The 15761-nt window shown below is 55.4% G+C and overlaps 1 protein-coding gene across 1 annotated transcript in view; it reads right to left on the bottom strand.

The window, feature by feature from the left end:
* The window catches only part of Bmp7 (bone morphogenetic protein 7), a gene marked incomplete at its 5' end in the record, with an annotated part of 66789 nt that overhangs the window by 31469 nt on the left and 19559 nt on the right, over positions 1–15761 (bottom strand). The window contains one exon of the mRNA XM_010628811.3: positions 10216–10408. Within this exon, the coding sequence (XP_010627113.2) occupies positions 10216–10408 (193 nt within the window). The remainder of the gene's footprint in view (positions 1–10215; positions 10409–15761) is intronic.

The raw sequence follows: 15761 nt of genomic DNA, 5'->3' as shown, positions 1-15761 counted from the left end.
GCCGGGGTCACACTGGTCCATACCGTTCTTAGGGGTCACCAGATTCTAAGCTCCTTGTCAGCAAGAGCCAGTCCCACCTTGGTCACCTCTGGACCAGATGGAGCACAGAGAGGGTCCCAAATGCAGGCTGAGTGGCCACACCAGTACCTGCCAGGTGTACAGCATCTCCAGCTACTCTTACCATGGAGGTCTGCTGGTTTTACTTCCCAAAGTTTGTGACATTAAGGGAGGAAGACTGAGTGTGCCTCACATTTTGCAGGTAACTCCAAAACTGTATGTGTCCCAGTTCCCCAGAAACCTAGCCCAGCTTTGCCATCCTGAGCCCCCTGAGGACCCCACTCTTGGGTCACAGGCTGCTCAAACATACCTGGTCAGCCCTGCGGCACCTCCATACCGCCCCCCTTTTCACAGGCCTGGCTGTGGACTCAGGGCTGTCACACTGCCCACACTGGCCCCCAGCTGGAAACTCCCAGGTTCTGTGGGCTTCCTGCCCCCTCGCCTGTTTCCTGTCCTGTCACCCGCAGGGCCACCTCTCTTCCCCACATGTCAGGAAAAACTAAGATGACTCAGACAAGCAGGGGGCAGCAGCTGGGAAGAAAGCAGATCTCAAATTCACTTCTGGACCCAGTTCTTGCTCACACTTGCTTAAGATTGCAGAGTTTGGGCCCCAGAATTTCCAGAAAACTGGAGTTATTCCATTCAACCTAGGTGTGATCCATGCAGAAACTCAGGGACAACGGCTGGGCCACACTGTCCGTCCTTGCACACACATCAGACCTATTCACATTGAAGGATCAAGACCTAGGGAGTCCCCCCAAAACAGGTTTTGTGGGGAGCGCTGCGAAGCTTTTGAAACAGCTCTGGTAAGTCCCGCACGGATGGACAGCTGCTGCGTCCAGCATCCGGGGGCAGATCTTTCGAGACTTTCCCTGGTTGCCCCATTTCCTCCAGCCTCCAGCTTCAGACCAAAATAGAGCAAGGTAAACTCAGCCATTTCACGAACACAAACAGTTTGCATGCTGCGTCATCTCTCCAACCTTTAAAAAAACAAAAAAGAACCACAGGCTGTTTTAAGATTCCAAACCCCAGAAACCAAAAACTGAAGTGCCGCAGGCAGACAACGCAGAAAGGAAATGAATTTAGCAGTGGGTTTTGCAGACAGGAAAGCGATGCAATTACCACGCTCAAGATTCTCCAAAGCAAAGGCCAGTCCCATCACCTAAAGCAGGGTGGAAGGGCGTCAGGCTCAACGTGCCGGCAGCATCCCGTGCACACACAGAGTAGGACTTGTGGGTGCCAGGACCCAGGCCAGCCGCTGAAGGTGTCCTGTGTGGCAGAATCCTGGAGACATGCTCCTGGGGGTTCTGCGCCCTCCATCTCAGTGCTGCTGTCCCAGACAGATGCCTGGGAGGGAGCTGGGGGAGCTGAGAGCAAGATGAACAGGAAGGTGTGAGAAGGTCAGTGAGGGGCTTCCTACCCCAGGTGTGGCCGCTCCAGCAGCATCACCTGGGGCTGGTCCCAAAGTGCAGCACATCAGGATCTTTCTCTCTGGGTGCCAGGGCTCCAGAGGTCTCACTCCCAGGAGTGAGTGAGCATTCCCAGAATTGACATCCTGTTCATTCCAGTGCCTCTGCGTCAGGGCCCTATCTACCCCCACCCTCTGGGGACACAACAAAGTCTACCAGTGCTTTGGGTCTCACACCTGCGTCCGGGGTGGTGGGCAGAGGCCAGGGATGCCATTCAGTACCTCATGATACACACACCACCCCCACCAGAGCGTGGTCCAACGCCATCAGTGCCCAAGCGAAAAGACTCTGCCTTACAAAGGCATAAAAGGTGAGAGTTACAAGTGTGTTTCCAGATCCTCCTGCGGGAAGACTGAGCCAAGGTCACCCTCTCAGGGTTCTGTGTGGCACTGGCCCTCATCTGGCCTCCTCCCTCCACCACCCTAAGTTCTTTGGGCCTTTCCTGAAAACATTTCCTAATCTCTCACTTTCACCCACACAACCCTTGTCTCAGACTGGTCTTAAAGAAACCTGACCTAAGACCAATAATCAACAGGTCTCACTGGATGGTGCTTCACACAATAAGCAGTGGCTGCCTCATTTGGGAAACTTCACTTCAAGATTCCGGAAAGTCCAGGTACAGTAGGGAGGAGAGCTGTGATCCATTAGCAATGCCTGCCTTGGCTCCCAGACGAAGTGGTGGAATGCATGCTGGAATGCAGGCCAGGGTGTCCTTTGCTTCCTCTGTTCTTACAATGGCAAACTGGAAAGCCATGGGCATTGGTGAGGAAGAAGAAAATGGCACAGAAGGGGGTTAGCAGTTGGAAGACAAAGGAAGAACAAAGGTTTGGAAGGGTTTCGAGCATTTAACTAAAGGTCTATTTCTGACCTGAACTTCTGAACTTGAAATAATCCAGATTTCCTGAATCACAGTTGACCTCTTTAAAACATCATCTTCCTGGTACACCTGTGTTCCCCATCCTTACAGAGTTCATATCTGTGCAGTTACTTTTCTTCCCAGCTACAGATGACTGCTTTTGACCAAATTGAAAAATATTAATTCTCTTTGTCTCCTGCCAAAAAGGCTAAAACAATTACAGGCTCTGATATGAAACACAGATGTTAATACATTTGGAAAATAGACTGCTATAGGCAAGTAGAGGTTCCGATCCAAGTATGAAGTGCTTTTGCAATTAAAGTGCCAGATCAAGTTATCCGGATGGCGCTGGTCCCCAACCCCACCGTCCCCAAACTCACTCCAGCCTCGGGACCCTGGGCCACGTGTGCACTCTGACATTCTCCTGGTTGCCCACGAGAGCCAGGCTACCCAGGATGCCCACTGGCCCGCCAGCTCTTGCTAATGTAATTATAGTCATCATGGGGAAACTTGCTCAGGATTGAAAGTAGTATAATTACAGGTGATTTTCACTTTTTGAAAATTGAACTGAGAGGCTGGAGAGAGACTACAAACAAGCATGCCCGCATCTCAGTTCTGGGAGAGAAAGCATGCCAAAGAGTTTGCTGGGATGGACCAACCGAGGCAAGGATGCTGGCCAACAGCATCCTTGTGGTTCGTGTCCCCTGCCAACCCAGCACTCCACAGAGTGCAGTCTGTGACTTTGGGAAGCCCTGGTCCTAAAGCAAAAAACTAGATCATTCTTTCACCTGCTCATGTAACAGATGTGTTACTGAGTCCTACTATGTGCCAGGTCCCAGGCATAACGAAGGCCAGGAGGAACCAGAACTCCTGACTGCGTGCTGCGCCCATCACTGCCTCAGTAGCTAGGCCGCCCCCACTGTCCTGAAGCTCTGCTTTGGGCCTTCTCCAGGAGGCCGGAGGAGGCCCAGCCAGGGCCTGCGAGACATCCAAGGTCATGCGGACTCAAGTGGAGGAACCAGAGGCAGTGCCAGGTACCCCAAGCCTTTATCTGCTCAGGTCGAATTACCAGGCAAGCTGGGCAGGTCTTCTCTGCCTCAGTTTCCTTGTATGGAAGACAGGACTTGCCTCACCATTTCCCAATGCACAGGCTGCTGTCGGAGAAAGGACAATGAACATCTACTAGCCGAGAAAGAAAAGCACCAGGAAGGGCACAATCCACTTGTCCTTCACCCCTAACCTGGCAATGGGCCTCAGTTTCTTTTTTGTAGAATCAGTGGATAAAAGACCGTCCACTGGCAAGTTACGGAAAGTCCTAACGAGTGGCAGTGGCACACGATTCGTCAGTCACCATTACTGTACCCAAGGGCAGCCACCTCTTCTCCCAGCACAGAGTTGTGTCACAGAAAAGAGCAGGCAGGGGATGACATTGTGAATTTGGCCAAACCTGCCCCACTGTCTTCATGAGGAGTCTTCATGAGGAACACGACTGACCAGTGACGTCAGCCCGGCCCAACTCCAGGGCACTGGACACCACAGCTTCCAAGTCCCTGCCCGGCCTACCTCAGGCACTCAACAGATGGAGCCTGTTACCACTGATACCCGGCCACCACCCACACTGTCCCCAAGACGCCAGGCGCAGGATGGATTACGGAGGGAAATAAAAGGCACAAAGATCAAAAAAGCCACCAAGGCCTACCAGATGGCCTCAGACCACAGGACAGGAAGCCAGAGAGTGCTTAGCTCTGGGATGCTGAGCAGGGCAGGCAGACACATTTCCAGCACGAGTTGGATTGGACATGGCTTGCTGGCTCTGCCCAGCTGGGTGGCACTGGATGCAGGCTTTTTCCAGAATGATTGTTGCAAACCACGGAAAGGACCCCGAGGGAACCAAAAGGCACAAAGGGACCACTGCTCTCCCACAAGCAGCTCCAAGGTGGGATTTGGACTGTGGCCCAGAGAAAAGTGCCAAGGGGTCCTTGACCCAGGCTACTCTGAACACGCTCCTCTGACCTTCTGAGATGGCTGACTGGGCCTTGGCCACCAGTGTCCCCTCTCTGCCCTCTGAAGAGGCTCCTCAGTAGTGAGTGGCACATCCTGAGCAGGAAGCTCAAAACCAGAGCTCACACCCTGGGGCTGAGGTGTAGTGGTGTGGGGTGGAAGCCAGGAGACGTGGAACCACGCACGTAGGCCTTCAGGAGCAATGAGAAACTTCCAGAAGCCTCCAGAGCCACAACCTAAAGGGACCCTCACCCTCCGCCAGTCCCACTCTCGAGCCACTGAGACTGTCAGCCATAGTCTGGATCACAATTTGGGATCCATGGTGTTAGAGGAAAAACAGTCTCCTCTGAGAGACCATACCAAAGGACCAGGGGCTTGAAGCAGGAGAAATCTGTCCCCTTCCAACTCAGGATCACAGAGATTTCTGTCACCTGCTCATAGCCTAGCACACGGGAGCATCCGGGAGCTTCTAAAACGTGCCAGTGCCTAGCCCAACCCTGCATGTGTTAGGAGCGCTCCTTGATTCTAATCACCTGAGTGGACTACTGCACAGCCAAGGTGGAGAACCACTGCTCAGAACTCCTCAGCAGAACCATCTGGGCCCTGGTGAGGAAAGCAGTGTGAAGGAAAGGCAGGTGCTGCCATCGCTCAGCATTCCAGCACTGGAATCTGAGAGGCCTTGGCCATGTCCCAGCTGTGCAGCCTCAGGTAACTTACTTCCCCTCTCTGAGACATCTATGATTGTAATGCAGAGATAACAAGTCTGTGTAGGGCCGTCTCCAAGAGTAAGCACGCAAATTGAGAAGCCTGGACCAGTGGGTGAGGACGTACTCAGAGGGTGACCACGTTCCCTCGCCCAAACACGCACATGGTGACTTAAGGCAGATGCAAACCTGCCCAGAGTCTTGTCACCAAGTCCTGAGCCTGCGTGGGGTGAGGGTTCCATGACCTGTCTCCCTGGGGACCACAATTTCCCCTTGCACTGGGCCAGGAGGCCTCCTCCTGAGTGGCGTCGAGGCTGTCAGCAAGCACTCCAGAGAGCTGGGCAGGAAGACAGAAGCCCAGCACCTGCACAGCCCGAATCCCAGACTCAGGAGGCAGAAGCGGGGCCAAGGGAGGACAGGAGGCTCCCTAGGAGGCAAGGGCCAGGCTGCGCACCGTTCCTGGAGGGCAGGAGCCGGCAGGCAAGGAGCGAGAGTGAGAGGGAGGCCCCAGGTGGGGCTGCAGCCGCAGAGTGCCCTCCCAGGCAGGACCCAGGGGCAGGAGGAGTGTGTGCCTGGGCTGAGGGGCTGTGAGCCACGCCTCACCCACTCCCATGACCTCTGCTCCTTAGGGGCACAGGCAGGGAGCAGCCCCTCCCCTCGGAGTGACTCAGGCTGCAGCTGATCTGGATTTTGGCACTGGTGACCACTCTGAAGTCACTCTCCTGGCAGCCAAAGTCCCTGAGATGGAGCAAGGGATGTTTCTCATCCAGCTGCCCACATCATCTGCACCTTGGTGGTGATTAGGGGGCTGGCCTCGGGCCTCCAGGGCTTCTCCAAGGCCCGCTCGCCAAGTGTGCAGCTGCATCCCCAAGAAGGCACAGGGGGAACATGGGATGGAGTGCCCAGTCCCAGTCCATAAACGTGAACAGGTTAGCTGGGGCGACCCTGCCTCCCGGAAGCCTGGCCCGGCAGGCCGAGCCTCGGCCCCAGGAAGTGAAGATACCCTTGCCGACCCCATGGCCCCCGGCCCTGCAGCATCAGGACCACCACAGGAGCACCCGCAGGCCCTGCAGCCGCGGGGTGACTTCTCCAAGTCTTTCCAGCTGTCCGGGCCGGGCGTCAGTCAGGGCCCAAAGGCTGTGGAAACCCTCCAACAAGAAGGAATGTAATCTGGATTCCGAGAGATCAAGAAGACTTGGCGGAAAGCAACTCCCATCAGGGGAGAGACGCTGAGGCTGCCCCAAAGCTGGCTAATCCTCCTCGGCACCCCCACGGCTTTCCCAGAGCTCATGCAGAGCTTGCCAGGGAGCCAGATGTCCCAGCACCAAACAGCTGGGCCGATGTGGCAGCGGGACCACAGGTCCCTCAGCACCAGGACAGGGTGGCCAGGCGGCCAGGGGAGTGACAGGGTGGGGCCGGCACCTGCAGCCCCTGGAAGGCTCAGCCTGCTGGAAGAAGATGTGCCGGGGCTGGGGCCCGTGAGGCTGCGCTCAGGCCTTTGTCCCCGTGCCAATGAGGGGACTGCAAGACTAAGGGGTCTCACACAAAGCACAAGGAGAAGCCTGGAGCTCACCACTCCTAAGAAGAACTCACTATTTCCTGCAGTGAGGACGAGGGGGAGGAGGAGACGAAGCAGCAGCTACGGCAGCCTTTACTGAGTCCCCACTAGCGGCAACATTTCAATGCACACTCTCAGTAGCTGGGCTACCCCACCTGCAGATTCTAGATTCTAGATTCACAAGCAAAATAACCTGTCCACAAAAGGACAAATCACTTCTTAAAAAATTTTTGTTAATCTCTCAACGTCTAAAGGCGAGGAGCATTATTTTCTTGTCTCAGGCACGGGGGGCGGGGGGACTGTAGAAAGCCAGAGAAAGCGGCCCGTCCCTGTCCACCACCTCTCAACTCCACTCCCTCCCTCTCTGCTCAGCTCTGCCCACCTGCCAGGCCCTGGGAGGCTGAGCATCACCTCCTCGGCTCAGGTGGGAGCTCCCCAAAGGCAGGGCCTGGCGTGGGCTTCCCTCCCCCTGGAGCGTCCCAGTGCAGGCCCCTGGCAGTCGCTCACAGGCTCGCTGCTGAACTTGATCTCCCGCAAGGCAAGGCTGGAGACCTCAGCAGGCAGCCACCCATACTGTGCTGTCACCATGGCAACTCGGGTCCTCTTCCCTCCAGAGGGCCCAGGATGCACCCCAAGGATGCTGGGGAGGGCCAAGGGGGCAGCCACTTTAGACTGCGACAGGACGGAGCGCCCAAGAAGTCGGGGGGGACAGTAGGAGGGAGCTGTTGGCAGCCAGGCAGGGAATCCGGGTGAGACCCTCCCTCCTTCCTACACACAATTTTAGTACCGTGACCCCCACAGTTCTCCGGAAACACTCTTCCCTCTGCCCTCTATTGCCAGAGCCTTCAGGTCATTCAAATGTCCCCAACTCTTCAAGGCTACCAAAGACCACCAGTGCAACAAACCCTGTTCCCTTTCTGGTCCCCAGGATGAGCCTGTCCACTTGTTTGCGTGTTTATTTCCCATCTTCTCCACTCAGTTATGGGTTCAATTGTGCCCCCTAATTGTATTCAAGTCCTAACCCTGGCCCCCATCAGAGTAGCCCTATTAGGTCTCAGCAGAGGTAATTAAATGGGGTCACAGTGGAGCCATGTGGATGCCTAACCCTGCAGGAGAAGGAGACACACAGGACAGCCCAGGTGAAACAGATCCATGTGACGATGGACACCGAGGCCACACTGCTCCTTGTCTAAGCCAGGAGCACCAAGAACCCACAGCCACCACCAGAAGCTGGACCCTATAAGTTTCCAAGGGAGCAGGGTCCCACTGACACCTACGTCAGGACCTCTTGTCTGTAGAACTCTGACAGCAGGAGTCCTATCGTTCTGAGCCACCCGGTGTTTGGGGTCCTTCGAACTGCTTATCTTGAAGCCTCCATCCAGTGCCTCCCCACACGGGAGCAGAACAGCTGCTCTCAGGGGAAGAGCAGTGCATACGGCTGGCAGCCAGGAAGAAAGTTCAGCGTGGGAAAGAGGAGCTGGGGGTCACAGGCATCCCCTCGGACCCAACAGTCTTGGGCAAACGCTGCACAGAGGTGGAAGGAGAAGTGTGAGGGTGACCCCAGGGAGCCCCTCAGGTAGACCTGAAGCCCCACACTTGGAAGTGAGCCCTCTCCACCGAGCCCTGAGGGCCGGGTGCCAGTTCCCAGCTATAGGCCGAGGTACGTGCAGCGGGTCCTCTGAACGCTGTGGGCCCGAAGACGGGGAGCTCCCTTCACCCCAAAACATAGCCTTTGTGAGCAAAATCCAACACAGCGCTGGCGTTGGGGGCTGAGGGTGTGGCCCAGCGGTAGAGCTCCTGCCTGACCTCCCCGAGGCCAGGGGCCTGAGCTGGACCCCAGCCCTACAAAAGAAAAGCATTCTGGAGTGTGCCGAGTGCAAAGCACAGCAAACCTCCATAACTCCCATGCTCCTCTCCAGCCAGGGCGGCAGAAGTGGAGTCAACCCCTAAGGGGTCAGGACAGCCTGCAACCCTCGGTCAGAGCTTCACGTGGACCGGCACAGCCAGTCACAAGGCTGCCCACGGTGCTGTCCGCACTAGCAGATCCAAGATGCCACCGTGCACTCGTGGGTGACAAAACACCCAACTGCAAACCCCGTAGGACAGGACGGTGTGGGGCACTGGAGAAGTTACACACCTGGTGTAGGGTGGGGCTCTGCTGGTGGACACAGGGAAACTCACAGAGGCCTTTGCTCAGCTGAGGAAAGCTAGGAAGCCCAGAGCAAGGAATGCCTCGGCAGAGACCAGGACTCAGCTGCAGAAGGAGCCTTAATTTCCATAGCAGTTACTTTCTCCTTTTAATTTTACAAAATGAGCAGGTATTTCCCATCCAAAACCAATTTTTTTTTTTTCCAATACTGGGCACAGAACCCAGGGCTTTGCGCAGGCTGGGCGAGGGCTCTGTCTCTGAGCCCTGTATCCAGCTCTTTCCATTTTCACATTTGGAGGCATGGTCTCACTAAGTCGCCCAGGCTGGCTTCAAACTCATGAGCTTCCTGCCTCAGTCTCCCAAGTATTTGAGAGATGACAGACATACACCAATACACGTGGCTTAAAAAACAAATTTTTAACAGAAAAACATTTCGTAAGCTTCCCAAACCTGGAACCAGGTCCTTCGTGACCGCTCTGAAATCTCTCATAGAGAAGTCACCACAGGAGGCCACGGTGAGTATGGAATGAAGTGGTGGATGCAAGACCTTGGAAGGCTCCCCCCAAATTTTATCCTCTTTGTAGTCAAGATGATCCCCAAACAGCAATACTGCGCAAGCATGGGGGATGATTCCTGTCCCTGTGGGGGTGACAAGTCCCCATCCTAGCTAACAAGTGAGGACGGACCATCGGAACGAAGTGCCCACCCCACACTACTTCCATAACCAGTGTCACGCCACATGGGCAGGAGGTCAGGAAAGGTCCACAGCCCGCACTCGGGGTCCCAACGCCTAGCCATGGAGCAACAGGACCGCAGGGTCTGCACCTCAGGACAGTGACAGATGTGCCTGTCCTTTTCCTGAGTCTTCTTGCCTCTCATGAGGCCTTGAAATTAAAGGATCCCCAGAAACTCAAGTCTTTCAGTACAGGCTTTTGGTTCCCAGCCTAGTGATTCTTAGAAGGCTGAGAGTTCTTGTTTTTGGTTGGTCTGTCGGTCTGTTTTTTTCTCCCTAACATTTTCTTAGCCCTGGCCACGTACACTGGTTACCTGACACCACATGGAGCTTCAGGGTGATGAACAGGAGGTGGAGATGACCCACACACGCATTCTCTTCCCTCTCTTCTGCACTCCTGAGTGCACAGCCAGAGGAAGACCTGCCTGCTGATACCCAAACAGGGCCACAAACCCCAGGCTTCCTGGCCTCCAGTGATTCCTGCCCAGATTGCTGGACAGTGACACACATGACATATTTTGTTCTACAAAGATGTCTCATCCAGGGCCTGTAGGTGGTCAGTGTTCCATGAAAGCAGCTGCCCTGATCGTCCCTGTCCGGTGTGACTGCAGCCAGGGGCCATCACCCCCTTCCTGCTCTGCAGCCAAAGGAAGCTCAGCACCCACCCCAGCACTGACATAACACCCACCTGCCCAAGTGCTCCTGGAGCACCTGGTAGACGCTGATCCGGAAGGTCTCGTTGTCAAAGCGTTCCCGGATGTAGTCCTTGTAGATCCGGAATTCGGCTGCAGTCACAGCCTCCCCTTCCGGGATCTTGGATAAATCAAACCGGAACTCCCGATGGTGGTAGCGTGGATGGAAGAACTCTTTGTCATGTTCCACTGGAAGGGAAGAAAGCACAGGCCAGTGCAAAAGCCCATTAGTCCCTGGGTTTCTCTCCTGGCCCAGAGGGTAGAGACATGCCCACTGCCACCCCGTGACAACTGTCCGGCCCACAGGAGCACAGCGCCTGGAAGGTCCCAGCCTGGGACTCACGGACATCTGAACAACGAGAGCACGACTCCCCATGCAACCTGCCGGGCCAGCAGGGCATGGACCACGGCCACCCAAGAGGCACGGGCCAGACTCAGGTCCTGGCAGCTCAGTCCTCGACTGGGGTCCAGCCTTACCTGCTGCCGAGCTGTGGCCCTGGACGAGGCAGAGGCAACCCATTGAACCTCAATTTCTCCATCCAAAAAGGGATAAAACTGTGCCTTGACGGGATGTTGTGTGTGTGTGTGGAGGGGTGACCTAAGTCATATGAACAACTGATCACACGTGAGGGCTGGACAACAGTTAGCTACTGTCGGTAACGTGGACCTCGCTGGGCCCATCCTGGGACATCTCAGGCTACCCCTTCTCAACCCCGGCTGCACCCAAGGATTACTGTGGACACATTTAAGAGACACAGATGCTCTGACCCAGCGCGGACTGGTGAATGATCCATAACCCATCTCTAGGGCTTGATCTGCAGTGTTGGCCAATTTCCACAGTGTAATGCTGCCATCTTGGCGGATTTCAAGCCACCGAAGTGCAGAGTGAACTCCAAGGAGCCGAGGAGTGCGCAGTGGGACCTCACACCACGCTGCCCTTAGGCCCCCTTGAGCCAGGGGGATCCACAGCTCTGGGCACAGTCTGGAAGCCCATGCTTTGAAGTGTTGCACTCCCCAGTATTTCTAAAGGCAGCACACAGCCAGAGAAGCAAAGGAGAAATGTGACCAGCTCACTTCCACTGCAGAAATGTGCACTGGAAGCCCTTGGCCTGCCGCTGTTCCAAGGTCAGCGGGACCAAAATGCCATGACGGGAAGGGGCTCACACTACTGGAACCCCAGACCCTCCCTACCAAGTTCCATTTATACAGATTGAGCAGCCGGGGTAGAGTACAAGGTCCTGAGTTCGATCCCTGGTACAAAGGTAAAAAGATCGACTATGACCCTTAGTAATGGGGCCTGGCAGGAGATTTGTTCCCCTCTAGGCGGAAGGGCTGATGGACTCCCCTAGGCAGGGGCTCCAGCCAGGCTCAGGATAAGGCGGCCCTTGGAGAGATGGGAGAGACCTTCAGGGCGCTGCTGCTGGAACCTGGGCCACTGCACCAAGCACCCAGAGCCTCCTGAGGATAGCACTCCCCTCACCTACCCCAGCACATCTCTCCTGGGACGGGCAGCCTGTGTGGAACAGAAGGGCACAAAGCACCAACAGACCCTTATTCTCATTGACCAAGAGGGCAAAAGGCGGGGTGGGGGTGGCTTTTGTGGCAACTGATATAAAGGAAGGGCACTGGGAACTGACAGATCTTGGGAAGTGACCCCAAGGTTGGGGGGGCACAAAGACACTGATCTACATAATCACAAATATAAAGTGTGTTGGAACAGTGCTACACAACTTCCTAATGTCTAAGATACACTGTATCTTACTTGTCGACACAGTTATCGGGATGATCAAGTTTCTTTTTAAAGTAAGTAGATAGAGTGGCCAATTAAATTTCCTGCAAAATCTGTGGGTTCTCTGGAATGACTGAGTTTCCTTCAATTATGATTTGAAGACCAGGAGAGGCATGGGCCATGTCATTCTGTCCTTCCTGAAGCCTTTACCATTGACTGTTCTGGAAAAATGTCCCTATGAATTATCACAGGAGTTCATCCCCACAGGACAGAGAGAGAGAGAGAGAGAGGGAGAGGGAGATTAATTCGAAATCCAAACCCAATTTCAAATCTCATCTCCCCCAGGCTTCCCCTTTATAATGGAAAACACTATCCGACAGCAGCTGCTCTCTGATGTCTCCAAGGCCAGCTCCAGTGCCCTTCTTTCATAAAAGGCTGCAGCCATTGCTCCCAAGCTGGCCCTGGGAACAGAAGTTCTGGGCCAGCAGTGCCAACAAAGGAAGAGTAGGCAGCTGCCAACCTCTGCATGCTCTCATGACACCCCGGGGAAGACCGGTCCTGACCACAGTCACACCCATCCCCAGCACCACCAGGAGCATCTCTCCTCCCCTCAGCTTCCGGGTCTCTTCCCACCTGAATTTACAAGAGATGTTCAGGTAACCCCTCACCAAATTAAGAGTCCTCAGAACGAGGGGTCCAAAATAACCAACTCCACTGGCAGCTTGCTGTGTAGACTCAAAGGGCAGCACAGCTGAAAGGGAACTCAAACACCCTAAAAATTAGGGGTATGGACCCCAACATGTGTGACCTACCAGTGAACACAGATAAATGAACATAATGAATTCTTAAAAATGTGAGAAAGTAGATGTAAAAGACTATTTTCCTGGAGATCCCTATGGGAACTCTCCCGGGTCACCCGTGGGGTCCCCAGAAGGCCGCTGTCTTGCTCCATAAGACCCTCTCCCAGGTTCAGGGAGGGGAGGGAACAACGCCTGGGAGCAAGCAGATGCGGGGCCTCTTTTCTTTTCACTGGCAGCTGGTGGGAAAGAATTCCTGTCGGTTTCCTCTGCCTCAGTCTGGGAAGGTCAGCCGGCACCCTGGGCAGCTCTGAGGGAGCAGTCCGGCTGGTTGGGTGGGGTGGAATGGAGGCAAGCTGCCCGCTGGCTTCGTCCTGTCCTGAAGCTCGGGTGGCTGCTCCCCGGGTCTGCAGGCTGAGCCGAGCTGAGCTGAGCACCTTCAAACAAGTCCCGTCCGAGCTAATTAGCTGGGGTGCTGCCCTTTGCACTGCTGTGATGGGCTCTGTCGCACGCTTAAAGAGAGGCTGTTTTTGGACGGTATCGGTGCTTTCCAGGGGGACCCCGAGGCTTCCCAAACGTGCGGGGACGAACTTCTTTCTGCCTTGGTGCAGAAGCGCTGTCGGAGATGTGTGTGCTCTTGGCTCTGGTTACCACCTGGCGGCCTCCATGTCAAGAATTCGGCGGAAACAGCTACAGGGCCAAAGAGGACACAGCCCCTAAAGGCAGGTCCACTCCCCTGGACTTCGATGACGGTGCAGGTGGGACTCCTTCACCGGCAAGGTGTGGGATGGACCCAGGAGAAGGGAGCCGAACAGCCCAGAACGTCAGAGCGAGGGCACAGCAGGCGGAGGGGACAGCAGAGGAAGGCCTAAGACAAGGGACAGCATCTGGGGCTGGAGGACAGGACCACCGGAAGTAAGAAGCACAGGACGAGTGAACGCAGTGGCACACACCTCTAATCCCAGCTACTTGGGAGGCCGAAGCAGGAAGATCTTGAGTTCAGGGCTAACTTGGGCAACTTAGTGGGTTCTGAGGTCAGCTGGAACTACCTAGTGAGACTCTTATCTTGAAAAAACAAATGAACAACAAAAAAGTGGTGCTGGAAAAATGCGTGTACACTGAGAAGGACCAGCAAGGCCCAGGAGGGGCACCTGGGGGCCGCAGGGAAGAGGCAGAGCTCTGAGACCATGAGGGGAGGCAGGGCCGGGGACAGGAGGGCACCATGGCCCAGCGGTGGCGGCTCAGGCGAAAGGGACAGGACAGTGTTCTGTGGCCCGGGTCACTGGCCGCTCAAGGCCTCTGCAGTAACGCTAGCTTAGGGACAGCCTCACAACAGACTCCTGCGGAGCCGTCCCACACCCGCAGCACAGGAGAGCTACCCCCAGGCCAGGCCCTGCCCGCCGAGCAGTGCAAACTCCCTCCCTCTACAGCCGCCTCCACGGCCCGGAGCCAAGAGGCGAGTTTACAAAGTGTGATGGCTTTCCCCAAAAAGGCTGCTTGGCTGTCCAGACTGTGTCCTCTTCCTAACCCCAAAATGTCACTGAGCTGGGAGACAGGAAGGAGCATTTTACGAGCAGAGGGAGGCTTTCCAGGACAGAACCGCGAGTCCAGCATCAGGAGCCAATGCTCTGTCCAGCGGTCCTGTCACTTCTGCTGGGGCTGAGGACGGAGCCTTTGGATGGGGACCGGGGCCCCTCACGGGACGGGGCCACGCAACCTGCAGGAGCAGCTGAGGTCCACTCTGCGGCCCACAGCTCGGACAGATGCTCAGGACCCATGCCTTCTCGGGGTCCCACGTCCCAGGATCTTCCCCTCCCCTAACACCGAAGCTGCGGTGTTGCTCGCTCCTTCCTGCTCGGGACGTGACTGGTCCGGAAGGTTCTGGCCCCCAGCACCCGCTGCCCTGACTCACGCAGGCTGCGGCTGAGAAGTGATTTACAGCCCTGAAGTTGGGGGATGTGAATCTCACATGAAGATTTACACAGTGAGAGGACGGTGCTGAAAAAGCTGCCAGAGGCGCATGGCAAGGTGGGAGGTTCTGCAAGGTCCACCGTTCCGCAGGGAAATGGGCTCCTCACCATGGGGGCAGCACCAGGCCTGGAGTTGTGAGACTCACTTCCGCTACCAGCCTGGGAGAGGGGACAGGCACCCTGCAGGGCTTACAGGGAGGCTGGCACTGCGGACGCTGACAAGAGTATCCCAGGGCCCCCACCCCTCCACGCTCAGTCAACAAGCACTCCTGACTTCCAGGTTCCAAAGCAGAGCAAACGGCAGACCCTACCGGGATGGCAGCATCTCCCCCACATGACCGGAGCCAGGCGACAGCCACCACTTTGGCACTTAACCGTGGTAAAACAAGCACAACACAGAGCGTACCATGCTCAGCTGGCCTGTAATGACAGTACTCTGGGAGGCTGAGGCAGGACGATTCCAAGTTCTAGCCCAGAGTGGGCAATTTAGCAATTTGGCGAGACCCAGTCTCAAAACATAACATAGAAAGCAGGGAAAAGGGTATAACTCAGCGTGAAGACCCCAGGTTCAATCCTATACTGCAAAAAAAAAAAAAAAAAAAAAAAAAAAAAAAAAAAAAAAAAAAAAAAAAAAAAAAAAAAAAAAAAAAAAGGCACCATTTTAGCCATTTTTAAGTGCATAGTTTAACAGTGTGACACACTCGTAGGGGGCAAAACCCTTTCATCTAGCAGAATTTAAACCCTGTCCTCATTAACATGGTCCAGCTGGCTCGAACCCTGTGGGACTGTCCTGCCCCACCCCAAGGGACAGTGGCGCATGGACAGCGGGGCTCAGAGACACGAACCGTGGTCCCATCACAGACTTGTTAAGCATCCTCTCCCTCCCGGTCCCCATCCACCACCATTCTACTTCCTGCCCTACAAATCTGCCCGCTCCCACCAGTGGAGGACAGCAGTGTTTGTCCCTCTGTGACTGACTCATTTCACTTAAGAAACTCAGTCATGTTGGGGCAGGTGTCAGAACGCCCTTCCTTTTGAAGGCTGAA

This window comes from Fukomys damarensis, unplaced genomic scaffold, assembly GCF_012274545.1.
Source record: "Fukomys damarensis isolate Sample0158 unplaced genomic scaffold, DMR_v1.0_HiC HiC_scaffold_22, whole genome shotgun sequence".
NCBI lineage: Eukaryota > Metazoa > Chordata > Mammalia > Rodentia > Bathyergidae > Fukomys > Fukomys damarensis.
The sequence above is the reverse complement of the archived record's forward strand: the minus strand, read 5'-3'. Positions and strand labels throughout refer to the sequence as shown.